This window comes from Nycticebus coucang, chromosome 22 (assembly GCF_027406575.1).
Source record: "Nycticebus coucang isolate mNycCou1 chromosome 22, mNycCou1.pri, whole genome shotgun sequence".
Lineage (NCBI taxonomy): Eukaryota > Metazoa > Chordata > Mammalia > Primates > Lorisidae > Nycticebus > Nycticebus coucang.
The window spans coordinates 34,183,473-34,206,965 of NC_069801.1; the positions used below are offsets into that span (position 1 = coordinate 34,183,473).

The window sequence follows — 23,493 nt, forward strand, 5'->3', positions numbered from 1 at the left end:
GTCTGTGGGCAGTTTTTATGTTTAAGGGATGTTGGGGGATGCAAACCTTCTGGCTCTTTTCCTTCCACAGTTCTGTCTCAGGATGCTGATGTGACCCAGGGAGAAAGTTTAGAGGATGAAATGACCTCTGTGCCCCCAGCAGCAGAATCCCAAGTAGGTTGGACTTCCTTCTCATTTTCTTGGCATTGTTTCTTGGTTTTTAAGGCTATAACCTCCCTCCTTTTATTTGGAGAGGGGGAGGGGTGTTGAGACTAACATTCAACTTGGGAGCTCAGTGCAGTTTGCTCTTGTGTAGAAAGTTGGGCTTCAGTGCTGGCAGTTTCCTTGCTCTTAGTGGTCTTCCTACACCTAATTCTTGTTTCTAACCAACATCTAGATCTAATATTTGTGTGAATTTCTGTAGAGACAGCAAAATGAGGGATATAATTCTAGCCCCTAAAAACCAACAGATACCACTTGCAGTCTAAGATACTCAGTACTCAATAAACTATGCATGAGAAGAAAATTCTCACATTCTTAGTCATGTACACAAATCACTGAATTTCAGTAGGCGACTTTTAGTATAGTATTGAGAATACAAGTCAAACCACAGCCAAAGTGGAAGTGAACAGAGAAGAAATAGGTCACACAGAATACACATAATACAGGGTGGGCAGAAAAGCAGGAGCAGCTACTGGGAGCAATTAAAACAGGGTATCAAGGCTGTGCACGATGGCTCACGCCTATAATCCTAGCACTCTGGGAGGTTGAGGTGGGTGGATTTCCTGGGCTCACAGGTTTGAGACCAGCCTGACCCAGAGTGAGACCTCGTCTCTAAAAAAATAGCTGGGCGTTATGGTGGGCACCTGTAGTGTCAGCTACTTGTAAGGCTGAGGCAAGAATTGCTTAAGCCCAAGAGTTGGAGGTTGCTGTGAGCTGTGACACCATGGCACTCTACCGAGGATGACAAAGTGAGACTCTGTCTCAAAAAACAAAAAAACAAAATAGGATGTTGGAAATGGGTAGTCCTCACTACCTGCTAGTAACAGGTGAAACAGAAGAAAACTATAGAATAAATGCAAGAGAGACATTTATTTTATTATTATTTTATTTATTTATTTGTTACATAAAATCTCACTCATTCCCCATGGGTAGAGTGCTGTGGCATTATAGCTCAAAGCAACCTCAAGCTCTTGAGATTCTCTGGCCTCAGCCTCTGGAGTAACTAGGCCTACAGGCGCTGGTCACAATGCCAGGTCTTGCTCAGAACTCCTGAGCACAGGTGATCCACTCACTTCAGCCTCCTAGGGCATTAGGATTATAGGTGTGAGCCACTGAACTCCACCCAAAAGAGAGACTTTTTTTTTTCTTTTTTTAGAAGAGAGAATTATAATGTTCGCAACACAAAGAAAAGATAAATATCTGAAGTAATGGATATCCCAGTTACCCTGATTTGATCATTACCCATTGTATGCTTATATCAAAATAGCACGTGTCCCCAAAATATGTACAGCTATGATACATCAACGAAAACACATAAACTAAAATTTAAAACATGACAATAGACTGTCAGGAGCAAAGTTATGGAGAGACAGAGTCCTAGGAGTGCAGAGAGGGGCATGGAGCAGCTGGGACAGAGAGAAAGCAAGTGAGGAAAAGAGAGACTTTTAAAGATGAGATCTTAAGGATTGTGCTGTTTTAAGTGAAAAGAATTTGGGTTCTGAAATTTGATGGGTTCTGAAATTTGATGGTATAGGATTTGATTTTATCTCTTTTCATTACTTGGTTGGTGACCTGGACTATGTTTTTTTTTTTTTTTTTAGCTGTTTAAAATCTCAGTTTCTGGGTGGCGCCTGTGGCTCATAAACCAAGGGTGGCGGGTTCAAACTCAGCCCCGGCCAAACTGCAACAAATAAATAGCCTGGTGTTGTGTTGTGCGCCTATAGTCCCAGCTACTCAGGAGGCTGAGGCAAGAGAATTCCCTAAGCCCAGGAGCTGGAGGTTGCTGTGAGCTGTGACGCCACGGCATTCTAACTGAGGGCGACAAAATGAGACTCTGTCTCAGAAAAATAAATACATAAATAAATAAATCTCGGTTTCCTCAGCTAAGAAGTTCAGCTGCTAGTATCTGCCTTCTAGGATTGAAATGCATTCCAGAGTTATTTATAGTCATATGGAAGAAATAAAAATAGAAGTCTAATTATTCAAAGATTTATCTTTATATTTATTTTCTATTTATATTCTACTTATTTAGAATTCCTCACTTTTTGATGTTTATCATAAAGTGGTGGGATTCTAAGCACTGGGAAAGGATTAAATTATTTTTTTTTTTTTTTTGAGACAGAGCCTCAAGCTGTCTCCCTGAGTAGAGTGCCATGGCATCACAGCCCACAGCAACCCCCAACTCCTGGGCTTAAGCGATTCTCTTGCCTCAGCCTCCCAAGTAGCTGGGACTACCAGCACCTGCCACGATGCCCGGCTATTTTTTGGTTGTAGTTGTCATTGTTGTTTGGCAGGCCCAGGCTGGATTTGAACACGCCAGCTCTGGTGTATGTGGCTGGTGCCTTAGCCGCTTGAGCTACAGGCGCTGAGCCAGGATTAAATTTTTTTAAATTGAGGTATAATTTTTTTTTTTCGTGGGACAGAGTCTTACTTTGTTGCCCTTAGTAGAGTTGCCAGTGTCATAGCTCATAGCAACCTCAGACACTTGGGCTCAAGTGATCCCCTTGCCTCAGTCTCTGTCTCCTGAGTAGTTGGGACTATGGGCACTTGCCACAATGCCCAGCTGTTTTTGTTTTTTTTTTTTTTTGTAGAGACAGAGTCTCACTTTATGGCCCTCGGTAGAGTGCCGTGGCCTCACACAGTTCACAGCAACCTCCAACTCCTGGGCTTAAGCGATTCTCTTGCCTCAGCCTCCCGAGTAGCTGGGACTACAGGCGCCCGCCACAATGCCCGGCTATTTACCCAGCTGTTTTTAGAGATGGTGTCTTTGTCTCATTTCTTACCACTGCATGTGAATCTATACATATCTTAAAGAATTTAATTTTAAAAAGAATATATTCTGTACTTGTTAGGTACAGTGCTCTCTAAGTGTTAATTAGATTAAATTGGTTGCTAGTGTTGAAATCTTCTGTATCTTTTTTTTTTAACTTACAAAAATTTTTTCTTCATTCAATAGTACATTAATCTTAGCTTCCTGTAACTTTTATGCTTCATGAAACTTTAAAAAAACTTTTTGACTTATATGCAATCAAAACTATTTTTTCTTTTTTTTTTTTGTAGAGACAGAGTCTCACTTTATGGCCCTCGGTAGAGTGCCGTGGCCTCACACAGCTCACAGCAACCTCCAACTCTTGGGCTTAAGCAATTCTGTTGCCTCAGCCTCCCGTGTAGCTGGGACTACAGGCGCCAGCCACAATGCCCGGCTATCTTTTTTTTTTTATTGTTGGGGATTCATTGAGGGTACAGTAAGCCAGGTTACACTGATTGCAATTGTTAGGTAAAGTCCCTCTTGCAATCGTGTCTTGCCCCCATAAAGTGTGACATCACACCAAGGTCCCACCCCCCAATCTTCTGTATCTTTGATGAGTTTTTTTCTGTTGGTTTTGTCAGTTACTGAGAGAGGAGTGTTAAAATCTCCAATTACTGTGTAACTCTTTAGTTCCATCATTTCTGCTTTATTTTAAAGTTTTGTCATCAGCTGTGTAAACACTTAGGATTGTTGTCTTCTGACCCGCTTATCATTGTGAAATTCCCCTCTTTTTGCCTAGTAATATTCCTTTTCCTGAAGTCCATTTTGTCTGATAACAATACAGCTATTCCAATGTTCTTTTAATTATTATTTAGTGGTATAACATTTTTTCCATTTTTTAATTTTTTTTTTTTTTTTTTTGTAGAGACAGAGTCTCACTTTATGGCCCTTGGTAGAGTGCCATGGCCTCACACAGCTCACAGCAACCTCCAGCTCCTGGGCTTAAGCCATTCTCTTGCCTCAGCTTCCTGAGTAGCTGGGACTACAGGCGCCCGCCACAACACCCGGCTATTTTTTTGTTGCAGTTTGGCTGGGGCTGGGTTTGAACCCACCACCCTCGGCATATGGGGCCGGCGCCCTACTCACTGAACCACAGGCGCCGCCCCCCATTTTTTAATTTTAAATCCGTTTGTGTCATATTTAAAATATGATCTTCTTAAATTTAGCTGGGTCTGGCTAGTTTATTTAGTCTATTGATAGTTAAAGTAATCATTAATACTGTTTTTTGTTTGTCCTATCCATTCTTTGTTTCTTTGTTCCACCTCCTCTGCCTTCTTTTGGAATGAATCATGCTTTAGTGTTCCTTTTTTTTTTTTGAGACAGAACCTCAAGCTGTCGCCCTGGGTAGAATGTCCTGACATCACAGCTCACAGCAACCTCCAACTCCTGGGCTTAAGCGACCCTCTTGCCTCAGCCTCCCAAGTAGCTGGGACTACAGGTGCCCACCATCCGGCTGTTTTTTGGTTGTAGTTGTCATTGTTGTTTGGCAGGCCCTGGCTGGATTCGAACCTGCCAGCTCTGGTGTATGTGGCTGGCGCCTTAGCCCCTTGAGCTACAGGCACTGAACCTAGTGTTCCATTTTATGTCCTCTAGTGATTTCTAAGCTGCGGTGCTTTTCAGTAGTTGTTCTAGCTATTACAATACACATTTTTAGCATCACAGTTCCTTTGAATTAATATTATATTGCTTCACATACGAGAGCCTCACATTATAGTTTTACTTACTCCTTCCCATTCTTTGCATTATTGTCATCATATGTTTTACTTTAAATGTTAAAAACTCTACAATATATTGTTCTTATTTTTACTTTTTTTTTTTTTGTAGAGCTAGAGTCTTACTTTGTCGCCCTCGGTAGAGTGCTGTGGCGTCCTCCAACTCCTGGGCTTAGCTAATTCTCTTGCCTCAGCCTCCCGAGTAGCTGGGACTACAGGCGCCCACCACAGCACCCAGCTATTTTTTTGTTGCAGTTTGGCGGGGGCTGGGTTTGAACTCACCACCCTCAGTGTATTGGGCTGGTGTCCTACCCACTGTGCCACAGGCACCGCCCCTTATTTTTGCTTTTAATAATAAAATATCTTGTAAGAAATTAAAAAAGGAAAAAAAATGGATCTTGGATATTTGACCACATATTTACAGAGTTAGGCACTCTTTATTCTTTACTTTAGTTCCAAGTTTTTCTCTGGCCTCATTTCCCTTCAGCTTAAAGAACTGTATTTAGAATTTTTTTTGTAGTATGAGTGTTCTGGTGATGAATTCTCACAACTTTTGTTGATCTGAACAGGTCTTTAAATTGAGCAATTTTTATTGGATATGGAATTCTAGGTTGAGTGTTTTGTTTTGTTTTATTCAGTGTTTTTTTCTTTAAACATTTAAAAATGTTCCATTCTCTTTTAGCTTGTATTGTTTCTGATGAGAAGTCAGCTGTTATTCTTATCGTTTATGTGATATGTCAGTTTTTTTTTTTTCTTTTTAGAGACAGAGTCTCATTTTTATCATCCTCGGTAGAGTACTGTGGTATCACAGCTCACAGCAACCTCCAACTCCTGGGCTTAAGTGATTCTCTTGCCTCAGCCTCCTAAGTGACTGGGACTACAGGTGCCACAATGCCCAGCTATTTTTTTGTTGCAGTTTGGCCGGGGCCGGGCTTGAACCTGCCACCCTCAGTGTATGGGGCCGGCGCTCTACCCACTGAGCCACAGGTGCCGCCCGATGTGTCAGTCTCATATCAACTTTTCTTTGATGTGCATAGGTGTGGTTTTCTTTGAGTTTATCTTTTTGGAGATTTGCTAGGTTTTTTGCATCTGTGGGTTGTTTTTCCATTGATTTTGATTTTTTCTTTTTTGTGAGACAGTCTCACTTTGTCACCCTGGGGTAGAGTGGTGTAGTGTCACAGCTCACAGCAACCTCAAACTCTTGGGCTCAAGCAATTCTCTTGTCTCAGCCTCCTGAGTAGCTGGGACTATAGGCACCCGCCACAATGCCTGGCTATTTTTTGGAGATGGGGTCTCGCACTTTCTCAGGCTGGTCTTGAACCTGTGAGCTCAGGCAGTCCACCCACCTTGGCCTCCCAGAGTGCTAGGATTACATGCATGAGCCACCTACCCAACTGGATATTTTTGGAGATAAGAATCTCATGCTGTGGGCGGCGCCTGTGGCTCAGTGAGTAGGGCGCCAGTCCCATATGCTGAGGGTGGCGGGTTCAAACCCAGCCCCGGCCAAACTGCAACCAAAAAATAGCCGGGCGTTGTGGCGGGCCCCTGTAGTCCCAGCTGCTCGGGAGGCTGAGGCAAGAGAATCGCGTAAGCCCAAGAGTTAAGAGGTTGCTGTGAGCCGTGTGACGCCACGGCACTCTACCTGAGGGCGGTACAGTGAGACTCTGTCTCTACAAAAAGAAAAAAAAAAGAATCTCATGCTGTTCTCCCAGGCTGGCTCATAGCAACCTCAAGCTCCTAGGCTCAAATGATCCTCCTGCCTCAGCCTCCCAAATAGCTGGGACTACTGTGCCAAGCACCTGGCACAACTCCTGGCTAATTTTTCTATTCTTAGTAGAGACAGGGTCTTGCTTTTGCTCAGGTTGGTCTTGAACTCTTGAGCTCAAGCAAAGGTTGGTCTTGAACTCCTGAGCTCAAGCAAAGGTTGCTGCCTCCTCAAAGGAGGATCTGCCTCAGCCTCCTCGTGTGTTAGAATTACAACTGTACCAGCCCATTATTTCTTCAAATATTTTTTTCTGTTTATTCTCCTGAGATTTTAATTGCATGTGTATTAGGCCACTTGATATTATCCCACAGATTTTTTTTTCTGTTGGTGTTCTAGTTTGAATATTTATTTACCTATCTTAAGTTTCACCAATCTCGTCTTCATCACAGGGTAATCTTGTCTTCAGCACATTGAATAATTATATTTTACATTTTGTATTTTTTGCTTGTAGAACTTTCATTTACAGTTGCGGGTTGGAACCATAAAGCTCTACTTATATGTAGACTTCTTTTTTTTTTTTTTTTTTTGAGATGGAGTCTGTGCCTAGCCTATATGTGGACATTTTTCAATAAATATATTGGAAAAATTTTTGGAGACACGAGACAATTTTTTAAAAACTCACAGATGAACCATGTAGTCTAAAACTTTTGAAAAAAATTAAGAAAAGGTATTTCATGAATGTATAAAATATATGTAGATAGATTATTTTTATCCTTCACTATCATAAAATATGTATGACTCTATTATAAAAAGTTAAAATTTATCGAAACTTATCCACACACAGACTGTACATGGTACTATTCAAAGTTGAGAGAAATGTAAACAAACATAAAGGTGCAGTATTACATCATGACTGCATAAAATTAATTGTGATATGTACTGTACTACTATGATAATTTCATACTATCTCCTGTTGCTATAGAAGCGAGCTTATTGAATGACTGCTTAAAAAACCATGGGATGCTAAGTATCTCCATGTGCGTAGCTCATTTGTAAATTGTATATCAAAGTATAATAAAAAAAGAGCTCTTATGGGTTCTTGAGTATTTTTCTTCATGTTTAGTACAACCATAAACCTTGAATAACAACATGGGATCTATGCAAAGTGCCATGAGTGATACTGGATATACTCCCAAGAAGCAGAGAAAAGTCATGACATTAAAGAAAAAGTTGAGTTGTCTGGGTGTGGTGGCTCACACCTGTAATCCTAGTGTTCTGGGAGGCCGAGGTAGGTGGATTGCCTGAGCTCAGGAGTTGGAGACCATCCTGAGCAACAGTGAGACCCTGCATCTACTAAAACTAGAAACACTAGCCAGGCATGGTGCCCCAGGCCTGTAGTCCCAGCTACTCAGGAGGCTGAGGCAAGAGGCTCACTTGAGCCCAGGAGTTTGAGGTCACTGTGAGCTGTGACGCCACAGCACTCTACCTAGAGCAACTGAGTGAGATGTGAGACTTGGTCTCAAAAAAGAAAAAAAAGAAAAAAGAAAGAAAGAATTGAGTTGCTTGATATGTAGCATATTTTGAGGTCTACAGCTATGGTTGCCCGCTATTTCAGAGATTCGTATTATAAACAGATGACATAATCTTATTGTGTCGATAAATACAGTACAGTATTATAAATGTATGTTCTTTTGCTTATGATTTTCTTTTCTTTATTGTAAGAATACAGCACAGAATACATATTACATACACAATTTATGTTAATTGATTGTTATTGGTAAGGCTTGCAGTAAATAGACTATGAGTTGTTAAGTTTGGGGAAAAGTCAAAAGTTATATAGTTTTCAGGAGATTGGCACCCTTAAGCCTTGAGTTGTTCAAGGGCCAACTGTATTTCCTTTTTAGCATCTCTATATCTCCCAATTATCTCCATCTCTTTACCCTATTCATATTATATCATAAATAATATATATTTTAATAGTTGCTTTAAGTTTCTTGTCTGCTAATTCCAATGACTTGGTCACCTATTGGTCTGCTTATATTGTTTTTTTATTTTCTTGATTATAGGTTATATTTTTCTCCTTAATTTATGTTAATACTTTTTTTCTTTTTTTTTTTTGAGACAGAGTCTCACTTTATCGCCCTCGGTGGAGTGCCATGGCATGACAGTTCACAGCAACCTCCAGCTCCTGGGCTTAGGCGATTCTCTTGCCTTAGCCTCCTGAGTAGCTGGGACTACAGGTGCCCGCCACAATGCCTGGCTGCTTTTTTGTTGCAGTTTGGCCAGGGCCAGGTTTGAACCTGCCACCCTCGGTATATGGGGCCAGCACCCTACTTACTGAGCCAAAGGAGCCACCATAATTTATGTAATACTTTTTTGTTGTAGTTCAGATATTGTATATAAAGTGTATATGTATGTAGTTTATTTAGTTTTGTTTCGTTTTGTTTTCAAGAGACACAAACCTTTCTTCTTAGTCTGGTGGTTAAAGTGAAGACTGAGTATTCATATTCTTCTTGGAGCTGTGGCTAAGTCTGGCTGTGATGCAGCTTTAATTTGGTTAAATTTACTTATAATTAATCTATTGCCAGTGTCCCATGACACTAAAGCTGAGAGCATATCTCTTTTTTGTTGTTGTTGTTGTTGTTTTTGTTTGTTTTTGGCCGGGGCTGGGTTTGAACCTGCCACCTCCGGCATATGGGGCCAGCACCCTACTCCTTTGAGCCACAGGCACTTCCCTGTATCTCTTTTATCTATATAGTGTTTGAACTAGAAAAGAATTAGACCATGGGCGGCACCTGTGGCTCAAGGAGTAGGGTGCCGGTCCCATATGCCGGAGGTGGTGGGTTCAAACCCAGCCCTGGCCAAAAAAAGAAAAGAATTAGACCACAGTTCCAGTTTTGTTCTTTTTATTTTTTTGGTTGGTTGGTTGGTTGGTGCTGAAACTTGAGATTGAACAGTTTTATTTGGTTTTGAATTAAGCTCCAGTGGGACCTCAGAGTTCAAGCTCAGCAAGGATGCATAAGTGTTTGTAACCATAAGTGCTGGGGAGAGCGTAAAGGCCTTATTTCTGTGCCCCTCCCTCTAATCTACCTCTCTGATCTTTATTTTATTTTATTTTTTATTTTTTTTATTAAATCATAGCTGTGTACATTAATGTGATCATGGGGCACCATACACTGGCTTTATAGACCGTTTGACACATTTTCATCACACTGGTTAACATAGCCTTCCTGGCATTTTCTTAGTTATTGTGTTAAGACATTTACATTCTACATTTACTAAGTTTCACATGCACCCTTGTAAGATGCACCACAGGTGTAAATCCCATCAATCGCCCTCCCTCCGCCCATCCTCCCCCCTCCCTCCCCTCCCTCCCCTTTCCCCCTATTCTTAGGTTATAACTGGATTATAGCTTTCATGTGAAAGCCATAAATTAGTTGCATAGTAGGGCTGAGTAAATTGGATACTTTTTCTTCCATTCTTGAGATACTTTACTAAGAAGAATATGTTCCAGCTCCATCCATGTAAACATGAGAGAGGTAAAGTCTCCATCTTTCTTTAAGGCTGCATAATATTCCATGGTGTACATATACCACAATTTATTAATCTACTAGTGGATCGATGGGCACTTGGGCTTTTTCCATGACTTAGCAATTATGAATTGGGCTGCAATAAACATTCTGGTACAAATATCTTTGTTATGATGTGATTTTTGGTCTTCTGGGTATATGCCTAGTAGAGGAATTATAGGATTGAATGGCAGATCTATTTTTAGATCTCTAAGTGTTCTCCAAACATCTTTCCAAAAGGAATGTATTAATTTGCATTCCCAGCAGCAGTGTAGAAGTGTTCCCTTTTCTCCACATCCACGCCAACATCTCTGGTCTTGGGATTTTGTGATATAGGCTAATCTTACTGGAGTTAGATGATATCTCAAAGTAGTTTTGATTTGCATTTCTCTGATGATTAAAGATGATGAACATTTTTTCATATGTCTGTAGGCTGTGTGCCTGTCTTCTTCAGAGAAGTTTCTCTTTAACTCCCTTGCCCAGTCTGCGATGGGATCACTTGTTCTTTTCTTGCTAATATGTTTGAGTTCTCTGTGGATTCTGGTTATTAAACCTGCTAATATCTTCTCCCATTCTGAGGGCTGTCTGCTTGCCTTACTTACTGTGTTCTTGGCTGTGCAGAAGCTTTTTAGTTTGATCAGGTCCCAGTAGTGAATTTTTGAAGCTGCTTCAATTGCCCAGGGGGTCCTCATCATAAAATACTCGCCTAGACCGATTTCTTCAAGGGTTCTCCCTGCACTCTCTTCTAGTATTTTTATAGTTTCATGTCTTAAGTTTAAATCTTTAATCCAGTGAGAGTCTATCTTAGTTAATGGTGAAAGGTGTGGGTCCAGTTTTAGTCTTCTACAGGTTGCCAGCCAGTTCACCCAACACCATTTGTTATATAGGAAATCTTTTCCCCACTGAATGTTTTTAATTGGCTTGTCAAAGATCAAGTAACGGTAAGTAGCTGGGTTCATCTCTTGGTTCTCTATTCTGTTCCATACATCTACTTCTCTGTTTTTGTGCCAGTACCATGCTGTTTTGATCACTATTGATTTATAATATAGTCTGAGGTCTGGTAGTGTGATTCCTCCTGCTTTGTTTTTATTTCTGAGTAATGTCTTGGCTATTCGAGGTTTTTTTCTGATTCCATATAAAACGAAGTATTATTTTTTCAAGATCTTTAAAGTATGACAGTTTATTTTCTTAGAGTTTCTATTTATTTTCTTAGAGTTTCATAGTTCTGTTTATAGAGATCTTTCATGTCCTTTGTTAGATAAACTCCCAAATATTTCATCTTCTTTGGCACTACTGTGAATGGAATAGAGTCCTTGACTGTTCGGCTTGGTTATTGTTGGTATATATAAAGGCTACAGATTTATGGGGGTTGATTTTGTAGCCTGAGACACTGCTGTATTCCTTGATCACTTCTAAGAGTTTTGTAGTAGAATCCCTGGTGTTTTCCAGATACACAGTCATATCATCTGGGAAGAGCGAAAGTTTGATCTCTTCTGACCCTATATGGATACCCTTGATCGCCTTTTCTTCCCTAATTGCGGTGGCTAAAACTTCCATTACAATGTTAAAGAGCAGTGGGAACAATGGGCAGCCTTGTCTGGTTCCTGACCTGAGTGGAAATGATTTCAATTTAAGTCCATTCAATACGATATTGGCTGTGGGTTTGCTGTAGATGGCCTCTATCAGTTTAAGAAATGTTCCTTCTATACCAATTTTCTTAAGTGTTCTGATCATGAAGGGATGCTGAATATTATCAAACGCTTTTTCTGCATTGATTGAGAGAATCATATGGTCTTTGTTTTTTAATTTGTTTATGTGCTGAATTACATTTATAGATTTACATATATTGGACCACCCTTGAGACCCTGGGATAAAACCGACTTGGTCATAATGTATAATTTGTTTGATGTGTTGCTGGATTCTGTTTGTTAAGATCTTGTTGAATATTTTTGCATCTATATTCATTAGTGATATTGGTCTATAATTTTCTTTTCTTGTTGGGTCTTTTCCTGGTTTGGGGATCAGGGTGATGTTTGCTTCATAGAATGTGTTGGGTAGTCTTCCTTCTTTTTCTACCTTTTGGAACAGGTTGAGTAATATAGGTAGTAATTTCTCTTTAAAGGTTTGGTAGAATTCTGGAGTGAAGCCATCTGGTCCCAGGCTTTTCTTTTTAGGGAGGTTTTGTATGGTTGATGCTATTTCCGAACTTGATATGGGCCTGTTCAACATTTCCACTTGATTCTGGCTAAGTCTTAGAAGGTGACGTGCTTCTAAGTATTGGTCAATTTCCTTCAGATTTTCATATTTCTGAGAATAAAGTTTCAAGTAGTATTCATTAAGGATTTTTTTAATTTCTGAGGAGTCTATCGTTATTTTATCTTTGTCATTTTTGATTGATGAAATTAGAAATTTTACTCTTTTTTTCCTGGTTAGGTTAGCCAAAGGGTTATCTATTTTATTGACCTTTTCAAAAAACCAACTTCTTGATTTATTGATCTGTTGTATAATTCTTTTGTTTTCAATTTAATTTAATTCTGCTCTACTTTTGGTTATTTCTTTTCTTCTACTGGGTTTGGGGTTGGAATGTTCTTCGTTTTTCCAGTTGCTTGAGATGTCCCATTAAGTTGTTAACGTTCTCTCTTTCCGTTCTCTTGAGGAAGGCTTGCAGTGCTATTAATTTCTGGCTTAGGACTGCCTTTGCCATATCCCAGAGGTTCTGATAATTTGTGTCTTCATTGTCGTTTTGTTGGCAAATTCCTTCTTAATCTCATCTCTGACCCAGCTATCATTCAGCATAAGGTTATTTAACTTCCATGTTTTTGTATGCGTATGCAGATTCCTGTTGTTACTGAGCTCAACTTTTATTCCATGATGGTCCGATAAGATGCAAGGAATAATTTCTATTCCTTTCAATTTACTGAGGTTAGACTTGTGACCTAAGATGTGATCGATTTTGGAATTTGTTCCGTAGGCTGATGAGAAGTATGTGTATTCAGTTTTGTTGGGATGAAATGTTCTGTAGATGTCTGCTAAATCCAAATGCTGGATCGTTAGGTTTAAATCTAAAATTTCTTTGCTCAGCTTCTTATTGGAGGATCAATCCAACACTGCCAAAGGAGTGTTGAAATCTCCAACTTTTATGGAGCTGGAGGAAATCGAGTTGCTCATGTCTGTTAGAGTTTCTCTTATAAATTGAGGTGTATTCTGGTTGGGTGGTTAGATATTAATAATTGAAATCTCATCATATTGAGTATTACCCTTAACAAATACGAAGTGATCATTCTTATCTGTCCTTACTTTTGTTGGTTTAAAGCCTATTGTATCTGCAAATAAAATTGCAACACCTGCTTTTTTCTGATTACCATTTGCCTGAAATATGGATGACCATCCTTTCACCCTGACTCTATATTTGTCTTTTAAGGTAAGATGTGACTCTTGTATGCAACAAATATCTGGCCTGAGTTTTTGTATCCAGTCAGCTAACCTGTGCCTCTTTACAGGACAGTTTAAGCCGTTCACATTAATAGAGAATATTGTTAAGTCTGGTAAAATTTTGGGTATCAAGTTTTTTAAAAGTCCAGTGGACATTTTTAATCCTTTCATCACTGTGGAAGTTGGAGTTTAATCAAAAGTTTCTGAGTGAGTTTACTTGTGTGGTAGAGGATTGGGCTGGTCATTATGGAGGATAGGTCTGAGAATATCCTGAAGAGCTGGTTTGGTTATGGCAAGTTTCTTCAACATATGAATGTCATTACAGTATTTAATTTCTCCATCATAAATGAAACTCGGTTTAGCTGGATACAGGATCCAGGGTTGAAAGTTATTTTGCTTTAGGAGATTAAAGGTTGATGACCACACTCTTCTGGCTTGAAAAGTTTCAGCAGAGAGATCTACAGTCATTCTAATATTCTTCCCTTTGTAGGTTATGGATTTCTTATGTCTGGCTGCTTTCAGAATTTTCTCCTTCATGTGAACTTTAGTGAAGTTAATTATGATATGCCTGGGGGATGTCTTATTGGGATTGAGTCGTGCTGGGGTTCTGCAACTGTCTGCTATCTGAATTTCAGAATCTCTTGGCATGTCTGGAAAATTCTCTTTCATAATTTCATGGAGAAGGGCCTCTGTGCCCAGCGAGGCCACTTCATCAGTTTCAGGGATTCTAATGAGGCGGATATTAACCTTCTTCAAATTATCCCAGAGCTCTCTGAGAGAATGATCCGTTTTTGCTCTCCATTTCTCTTCCTCTTTGAGAGTTTGGGAGCATTCAAAGGCTTTGTCTTCAATGTCAGAAATTCTTTTTTCTGCTTGCTCCACTCTGTTACTGAGAGCTTCTACTGTATTTTTCAGATCTTTGAGTGCTGCAAATTCTTGCTTCAGTGCATCAAAATCTTTGGTCGTTTTGTCTTTAAATTCATTAAATTCTTGAGACAACTTTTGAATTTCTTCTCGAATTTCTAATTCCGACTTTTGTATTGCTGCTTGAATTTCTAATTCCAGATTTTCCTCCATTTTATTAATCTTGTTTGCAATCCAAATTTGGAATTTGATTTCTGACATCTTGGCCAGCTGTTTATGAATGGGATCTTCAGTTACATCTGCCATATCTTTCCTTGGGTAGGTTGATTTATTCTGGTTATTCATGTTACCAGAGTTTTTCTGCTGATTCTGCCCCATGATTGTTTTACACTGTTTGATTTTTCCCCTGGAGCTTTGTCGAGGACCTGTATAGTGCTATGGCCTGAGAAACTGGGGCCCTGTTTCATGTGGTGGGGCTAAGTGGTTCCGTCTTGTTTTCAGTGAAACAGTTACTCTGGGTTGAAGTCTCAGCTGTGGAGTAATACCAGCAATTAAGTCACCCCGCCCCCCACAGGCAACAATTGGAAAAGGAAAATCAAACCTTCCTATAACCACACACCAAGGACACCACCTGAATAGTCCTCAGGCGATTGGCTCAGTTCAAAAGGTTCAAATCAATTGTCTCAGCCAGCACCTGTCTCAGGTGGGAGAGTTTAAAAGGTCTCTGGCAACTGGATCACAGGGGTGTGGTGACTACTCTGATATGGCTTGCTCCAGTGCTGCGTGGAGTCAGGAGGAGCCACCCAGCAAATAGATCAGTCTGGGAAGGTTGATGCCTCCTTCCACACCTTGCACCTCTGTTATACCCAGTCATGATAGTCCCGCAGGGCTTTGACTCAGTTGCCTGTAGTGAATAGATACTCCAGGGGTTTGCACCTGCCTGAATAACAAGGAAATCTATTTCTGCTCAGCCAGGCTGCTGCGCTCTACCTCTAGCAGGGGGAGGTGAGCCCTGACAAGCTTGGGCACTTGATGGAGGCTGGTGGGTGTTTACTCAGTTCCAGCCCTGCCCCTGATTGATGTTACTGACAGAACAGAACAGAACTACTTTGCGGGAATTTGTTTCTGTCCCTGCTAAATTCCCCTGCAGAAAAGAAGCTGTTTTGAGTTCCTGGAGCCTGTGCCTCAGGCCCTGTCTTTGCTCCTGCAGGTTTGTATTTGGTTACCTGTCAGTTCTAGCCTCCAGCCTTCCTTTGTCTATAGGCTGATGATCCCCTGAGGGCCGGGTGCATCTTAGGCTCAGTAAAGCGGTCCTCTGTGTCAGCCCCACCCTGGGAACTTCTTGGGTCTGTGAGTGCATTTCTAGTCCCTGCGCTCCACCCAGGCCGGTCCTGCCTCAGGCAAACCGTTTACTCTCGGGTCTGCGTTTCCGTCCCAGATCTGTTCCGCGGTGGTTGCCACCTGAGTAGATGCCTGGCCTTCTCTGGTTGCCCAGGGAGACAGGGGATGTGGCTTCAGAATATCTGGGAGTAAGCCCTATTGTTGCTAAAAGACGGCTGTTTCTCTGCGCCTCGGGACACTGCTGCTCCAGTGTTGTTCCCTCTCAGCCGACCATCCTCTCCTCACTCCTGTGCCCCAGAGTCAGCACTGACCAGCTGCAGTTTAGGCACTGTCCACACCCCTCAATATATCACCCAAGAATCTGGACTCCTGGGGGACAGGTCTCCAGACCTCAGAGTGAGAGTGGAGGGGAGTGCTGGGAGCTTGGAGTTGCAGGTAGAGAATATATACAGTTTTATGCCTGGCAGGAGAAAGCCGTGGCACCCTAGTAGGGGAGGTAGATCCAGTTTTTAGAGGGTCTCTCCCGTGGAGTGTAGTGGGAGGACCTGTGAACTCTGCTCGTTTGTTTGTGGGGCACTCTGAGCCGTTCTCATGGGGGAGGGGACTCCCATCCGCTTGGTGATGGATTTTGTACCTTTTATTTGTATCCTTGGGGTCTCAGCTCGCCTCAGTGGGGTTGATGTGCGTTCTTCAACCTTCTCTCTTGGTGCAGCTCAGATCCACCAGGTTACTTGCTAAATTTCTGTCCTTTAACTCTCCTTCTGGACAGGAACCTCTGTGGAAAGCTGGCTTTAGTCAGCCATCTTGACTCCGCCCCATACCTCTCTGATCTTATCTCCTTCTACTCTCCCCTTAACTAAGGTGCCTTCAGGGATTTTGTTCACCTTGTTTGTTCCTCAAACAAGCCAAGAATGCTCTAACCTTAGGTACTTTCCACCTGCTTAGAATACTGTTCCCGCAGATTTGCACATGGCTGTCTCCCTCAGTAAATTTATGTCTCTGGTCAAATATCACCCTTTTAGTGGGACCTCTCCCAACCGCCTATGTAAGAGATTATTTCTATCCTCACTATGGCTCCCCCTGTTCTCCTTATCCTTCCTAATTTTTTTCTAAGGCATTCATGGCCATTTATCCTACTATATTTAATTATTTATAGTTATCTCCAGAGAATCTTCAAACAGATCCAGAGGAGGCTCCTGGTAAAACCAGTTTAGAATCTCATATAATTTAGAATACTGTCGGACCTCCTGGGACCTTGACAGAGGTGGTCTTTGACTGAAAAGGAATTGTTTGATATTCTAGGAACTGTTGACCTTCAATGACATATCTATTGACTTCAGCCAGGATGAGTGGGGGCAACTGGCCCCTGCTCACCAGGATCTGTACCGAGAGGTGATGTTGGAGAACTACAGGAACTTGGTGTCAGTAGGTAAGAATGGGCTGGCCATATATTCAGACACCTACCTGTTATAGGAATGTCTTTTTTTTTTTTTTGAGGCAGAGTCTCACTTTGTTGCCCTCAGTAGAGTGCCATGGCGTTATAGCTCACAGCAGCCTCAAACTCTTGGGCTTAAGTGATCCTCTTGCCTCAACTTCCCAAGTAGCTGGGACTACTTGAGTAGTTGAGGCACCTGCTTCAACTGGCTTTTTTTTTTTTTTTTGCAGTTTTTGGCTGGGGCTGGGTTTGCACCCGCCACCTCCAGTATATGGGGCTGGGGCCCTACTCCTTTGAGCCATAGGTGCTGCCCACAACTGGCTATTTTTTAGAGATGAAGTTTTGCTGTTGCTCAGGATGGTCTCAAACTCCTGAGCTTATGAGATTTACCTGCCTCAGTCTTCCAAAGTGCTAGGATTGTAGGCGTGATCCACCGTACCTGGCAGGAAAGTCATTATTTTAAATTATTGATGCTGTGGATTTATTTTATTTTATTTATTTATTTATTTATTTTGAGACAGAGCCTCAAGCTGTTGCCCTGGGTAGGGTACCATGGCATCACAGCTCACAGCAACTTCTAACTCCTGGGCTCAAGTGATTCTCCTGCCTCTGCCTTCCAAGTAGCTGGAATTACAGGCACCTGCTACAACGCCTGACTATTTTTTGATTGCAGCCATCATTGTTGTTTGGCAGGCCTTGGGTGGATTCCAATCCATCCGGCTCAGGTGTATGTGGCTGGCGCCTTAGCTGCTTGAGCCACAGGCGCCGAGCCACTGTGGATTTCTTTCTTTCTTTCTTTCTTTTTTTTTGAGACAGAGTGTCACTCTATCGCCCTTGGTAGAGTGCCGTGGTGTCACAGCTCACAGCAACCTCCAACTCCTGGGCTTAGGCGATTCTCTTGCCTCAGCCTCCCGAGTTGCTGGGACTACAGGTGCCCACCACAATGCCTGGCTATGCTGTGGATTTCTTGAAGCTTGGCCTTGTGTTCTGTGTTAGAGATGTCTTAATCCTTTGAACTCTTAAGTCAGCACATTGCACCTTCCTTGGGCAACAGCTTTACTACATAGAGGTAAAATAGAAAAACCCATCCATTTCAACTTTCAGTGACCCTGACTAGTAGAAGACTTGAACTAAATTCTGGGGATGGTTCTTTGACATCAACATAAACATTCACACTCTTTCTTTACTCCATAAGCAGGATATCAACTTTCTAAACCTAGTGTGATTTCTCATTTGGAGAAAGGAGAAGAACCGTGGATGACAGAGAAAGAAGGCCCAGCAGATCCCAGTTCAGGTGAGAGCGAGAGCAAGGCAATTGGTACCTATTAATATGTAGAGAAGAGTGCTGAAGGCCTTTCCAGGATGTGGGGAAGGTTCACAGGACAGTGCCTGCACTAAACCTGATTTCACCCCTTCCTCTGTCACCCCTTTTTTTCACTAAGCCCTTGCAAAAGTCCTTTTGGAATTGGAGGGAGGAGAAAGAAGTCTTGCTTTCATTAAGGGTTAACTTGATTTTCCTTCTGTCTCCAGTATCCTTAGGTCTGCCAGTCAAAAGCTCCTTTTCTTTTAAGCATCAGATGCACCTAATCTCTGTACAGAAATCAAATCTCTTTTCAAGACTCTTTCTGCGTTCTGCAAATCTTTAATTTTCTTGCCTCTATTTTCACTTTTTGCCAGCTTCATTTTACAATCTCAGGTTCAATTCTCATTTCTCTTTTCAATTTATCTATCTTAATGTTTTGTAATGGCTATTTCATGAAAACTGCTGTAAGAGAAATTGCCACAGGATTTTTTCTCACTAAATCTTTGGCCTCCAGCCATCTCCTTAACCTTTGCTTTTTATTATGAAATATATTAGATATTCACAAATTTCTGTGTAATGTCCACCTAGATTAAGAGTTGAAGTCCTGCTGTTCCCCTTCTATCTTTCTAAATACCCACTTTTCTGAGTTTAAATATTGTTATTCCCATATGATCTCATATTTTTGTTACATAGCTATATCCCTAAACAACATATAGTATTGTTTTGCATTTACTTGTTCTTGAATATTCTTATTCTCTCCACCACATTCACTCTGTTCTCACTGAACGCTGTTGATGTTTCTTTGTGTTCTAATTCATTCATTTCCATTGAATTAGTAAACCACAATTTATTTGTTCATTTTCCTATCGATAGGCATTTATGTTGTTTCCAAATTTAGGGGTTACAAAGATGCTGTAGCAAACCTTTGTGTATATATCTTCTCATATATATATGTAAGTGTTTTTCTAACATGGTAGAAATAAAATTGTTGGGTCATGAAATGTATCACGTTCACTTTGCTTGGTATTACCAAATTGCTCTTTAAAGCAAGTACATCAATTTTTACTCCCAAAGCAGATTTTAAGAGTTTTCAGAATTTAGCATCTTTGTCAATGTTTGGCACTGAGAAACATTAAAATTTGTAAATTCAGGGCGATGCCCTTAGCTCAGTGGGTAGGGCACTGGCCACATACACTGAGGCTGGTGGGTTCAAACCCGGCCTGGGCCTGGTAAACAACAATGACAACTGCAACAAAAAAATAGCCGAGTGTTGTGGCGGGCGCCTGTAGTCCCAGCTACTTGGGAGGCTGAGGCAAGAGAATCACTTAAGCCCAAGAGTTTGAGGTTGCTGTGAGCTATGACACCATGGTACTTGACCCAGGGTAACAGCTTGAGGCTCTGTCTCAAAAAAAAAAAAAAAAAAAAAAAAATTGTAAATTCAGTGGGTGAATATGGTATCTTGTTTCTTTCACTTTCATGATAACTAATGAAAGGAAGCACATTTCTCAGGTTTATTGACCATACATCTAGCATTTCTCTTCTGTAAATTATCTGTTTATATTACTTGTTAATTTTTCTGTTGTTTATTCTATTTCTTATTGATTTATAGAAACTTGTATATGTATACATGTATGTTCTGGATACTTATGCTTGACAGCTTTAAATTTTGTAAATGTTTTCTTTCAGTCAGTGCCCATCTTTTACTCTTTTAAAAATACTATCTTTTGTGAGTTTTCTAAATTTAATATCATCAGTTTTCTTTTTATTCTTTCTGTAGGAAACCCTTTCTGCTCTATTATCCTCCATTTCTTTGTTAATTAAACAAGCTTCACTGTGTTGCCCAGGCTGGAGCCCAGTGGCTATTCATAGATACAATCATTGTGCACTATAGCCTCAAACTCATGGGCAGCACACGTGATCCTCCTGCCTCAGCCTGCTGAGTAGCTGGGACTATAGGCATGGCTCACTACACCTTTCCCTCTGTCTCCAGTATCCTTAGGTCTGCCAATCAAAAGCTCCTTTTCTCTTAAGCAGTCAGATGTACTTGGTCTCTCTGTAGAAGACAGAGAAGAGGGGCTATCTTCTCTCTTATCATGTATATGAGGTGTGTGTGTATGGTTTCCAAATACAGTAGAACCTCTGTAAATTGACCACCCAAAGGACTGTAACAAACTAGTCAACATACTGCAGTGGTCAACATAAGCAACTAGGCCTACTGTGTATATATATATTTTTTTTCTTTTTTTTGAGACAGAGCCTCAAGCTGTCGCCCTGGATAGAGTGCTGTGGCATCACAACTCACAGCAACCTCCAACTCCTGGGCTCAGGTGATTCCCTGCCTCTGCCTCCCAAGTAGCTGGGACTACAGGTGCCTGCCACAATGCCTGGCTATTTTTTGGTTACAGCTCTCATTGTTGTTTGGCGGGCCCCAGGGCTGGATTCGAGCCCACCAGCTCAGGTGTATGTGGCTGGCACCTTAGCTGCTTGAGCCACAGGCGCCGAGACAGACCTACTGTATAAATACGTACTTATAGTGCATGTCTGGTCTATGAAAATTAGGTCAACTTAAGGAGGTGGTCAAATGAGGTAGTCAACTATGGAGGGTCTACTGTGTATTCCTATATTTTCGAAGTTGTGCTTTTCATATTTAGGCTTGATTCACCTGGAATTTATTTTGTATATAGTATGAGGTGAAAATCTAGTTCAACTTTTCCACATGGATAATAAGTGCAGCAGTGGTTAATGCCACTCTGTCACCTGTCACGTTTCTTTATGGGTTTGAGTCTGTTTCTGGCCTCTATCTATTCCTTTTTATTCTTTTATTTTTCCATCCCTACTCTAATGCCAAGCTACCTTAATTACTATATTTCAGAATGATATTTACTATCTGGTACTTCACCCACCTTGTTTTTTAATATCTTCTGAATATTCTTCACTCCTTGGTTTTCCATAAGGATTATGTAATCAGTGTATCACATCACACACACACACACACAAATACTCTGTTGGCATTTTGATTGGAATAGAGCTGAATTGATAGATCAATTTTGGGAAGAGTTAATATTGTTGTATTGAGTCCAACCATCCAGGAATATGATATATTGCTCCATTTATTGATGTCTCGTAATTTTTTTAGTAATATTTCAGGATTTTCTACATAAATATCTTATAGATATTGAATATCTTTTTTTAGATTTAGCCTGAATAATCTTATATTTTGTTGCTATTATAGGTGGCATTTTTCTTTTTTCCATCCCTAGTCATGAACATGTCTATTTTTTAAAATTATGTTTTGTTTGTTGTAATAACAAAATTGATTTTAAATATTGGTTTTTATAGGCAGCTGTCTTATTTCATTTTGTTAGTAATTCCAATAATTGTACATTTTCCTGGGTTTTCTCTTCTTCAATTTATAATAATGAAAGTAATAATAAAAGCTATCATAACCAGGTGCAGTGGCATGTGCCTATAGTCCCAGCTACTTGAGGGATCGAGACAGGAGGATTACTTGAGCCTAGGAGATCGAATCTAGCCCAGCAACATAGTAAGACCCTGTCACTTTAAAAATTTTTTTTAAAAAAGAACCTACTGTAACTGTTCTTGTCCTGCCTCTGGATGAAATCTCAGAGAGGTCCCATAGATGGTCTAATGCCTTTATTTTATTTATTTATTTATTTTGAGACAGAGTCTCTCTATGTTACTCTGGGTAGAGTGCTGTGGTGTCATAGCTCACAGCAACCTCAAACTCTTGGGCTTAAGTGATTCTCTTGCCTTAACCTCCCAAGTAGCTGGGACTACAGGTGCCTGGCACAGGGCCCGGCTATATTTTTTTGTTGTTGTTGTCATTGTTGTTTCACAGGCCTGGGCTGGGTTCAGACTCACCAACCCCGTTGCATGTGGCTGACACCTTACTCACTGAGATATGGGCTCCCAGCCCAAACCCCTTTAAATAACAAGAACAGTACCCTGTTTTCCCGAAAATAAGACAGTGTCTTATTTTCAGGTGTGCTCCCAAAGAGGTGCTAGGTCTTATTTTCAGGGGACGTCTTATCTTTCCTGTAAGTAGGTCTTATTTTTGGAGGATGTCTTATTTTCGGGGAAACAGGGTATTTTAGTAAAATGTTTATTTAGTTCGGGGCAATAAGAAAAACTCCCAAGTTCATCTGAAATTAAATCCTCCTTTCTTCCTCATTGGCTTCCATTACTGGCTTGAACCTACCTCAGGCTGGAATACTGAACTGGGGAGGGGTACGTAGATGGCTTCCTTTCCTTTTCTGTATCGTCATCACTTCCTCCTTCCCTATTCAGGACCAGAACTTGGCCTGTGGAGCACAGACATCATTAGATAGTATTGCTTTTCTTCATTAGCATTTGGAATTTGGAAGTGGTAGTGAACTTTTTGTGCTGGTTGAAATATTTATTAGTAATGAAGGAACAAATTATCAAGTAAGAAAATCAGTCAGAATTGTAAAGGTCAAAACCTAGCAGTACTAGCAACATAGCAGAATTTCCTTCTTCCATCCCTCCCTCCCTTCTTTTTCTTTCTTTTCTTTTTTTTGTTTCCTTCTTTTCTTTCTTTCCAACAGAGTCTCACACTACCCTGGGTAGAGTGCTGTGGCATCATAGCTCACAGCAACCTCAAACTCTTGGGCTCAAGCAATCCACTTGGCTTAGCCTCCTGAGTAACTGGAACTACAGGCATATGCCCCTATACCCAACTAGACTTTATTTTTAGAAGAGACAGGGTCTCCATCTTGCGCAGGCTGGTCTTAAACTCATGAGCTCAGATAATCTACCCACTTTGGCTTCTCAGAGTGCTAGGATTATAGGCATGAGCCACCATGCCTGGCCAGCAGAATTTTAAAGGTTAAAACTTAGCAGTAGTAGCAACATAGCAGTCTGGGGTTCTTACAAGTCTCTTTGTATAAGTAACACTTCCATGGATATATTAATGACTATAGAAAACAAAATTGTACACACACAAATACAATTTCCAATAAAAGACAGTATAATGTTCTTTTTGTGTTCTTAGTTCAATCCTACTGTTTGACTCTCCTAGTGATGCTGGGGTAGAGAGAGATATCTATCTTTCTGAGAGTGTTTTCCAAAAGTAGTCATTGAT

General features: G+C 40.8%; 1 protein-coding gene across 7 annotated transcripts in view; it reads left to right on the forward strand.

The window, feature by feature from the left end:
• ZFP69 (ZFP69 zinc finger protein) overlaps positions 1–23,493 on the forward strand; it is a 31,500-nt gene that overhangs the window by 4,972 nt on the left and 3,035 nt on the right. For 5 of the 7 annotated variants that reach the window (XM_053576241.1, XM_053576243.1, XM_053576244.1 and 2 more), the window contains 3 exons: positions 71–153; positions 16,936–17,062; positions 18,264–18,362. In XM_053576241.1, coding sequence (XP_053432216.1) covers positions 71–153; positions 16,936–17,062; positions 18,264–18,362 — 309 coding nt within the window. The remainder of the gene's footprint in view (positions 1–70; positions 154–16,935; positions 17,063–18,263; positions 18,363–23,493) is intronic. The other 2 variants (XM_053576245.1, XM_053576247.1) reach the window with 2 other exon arrangements.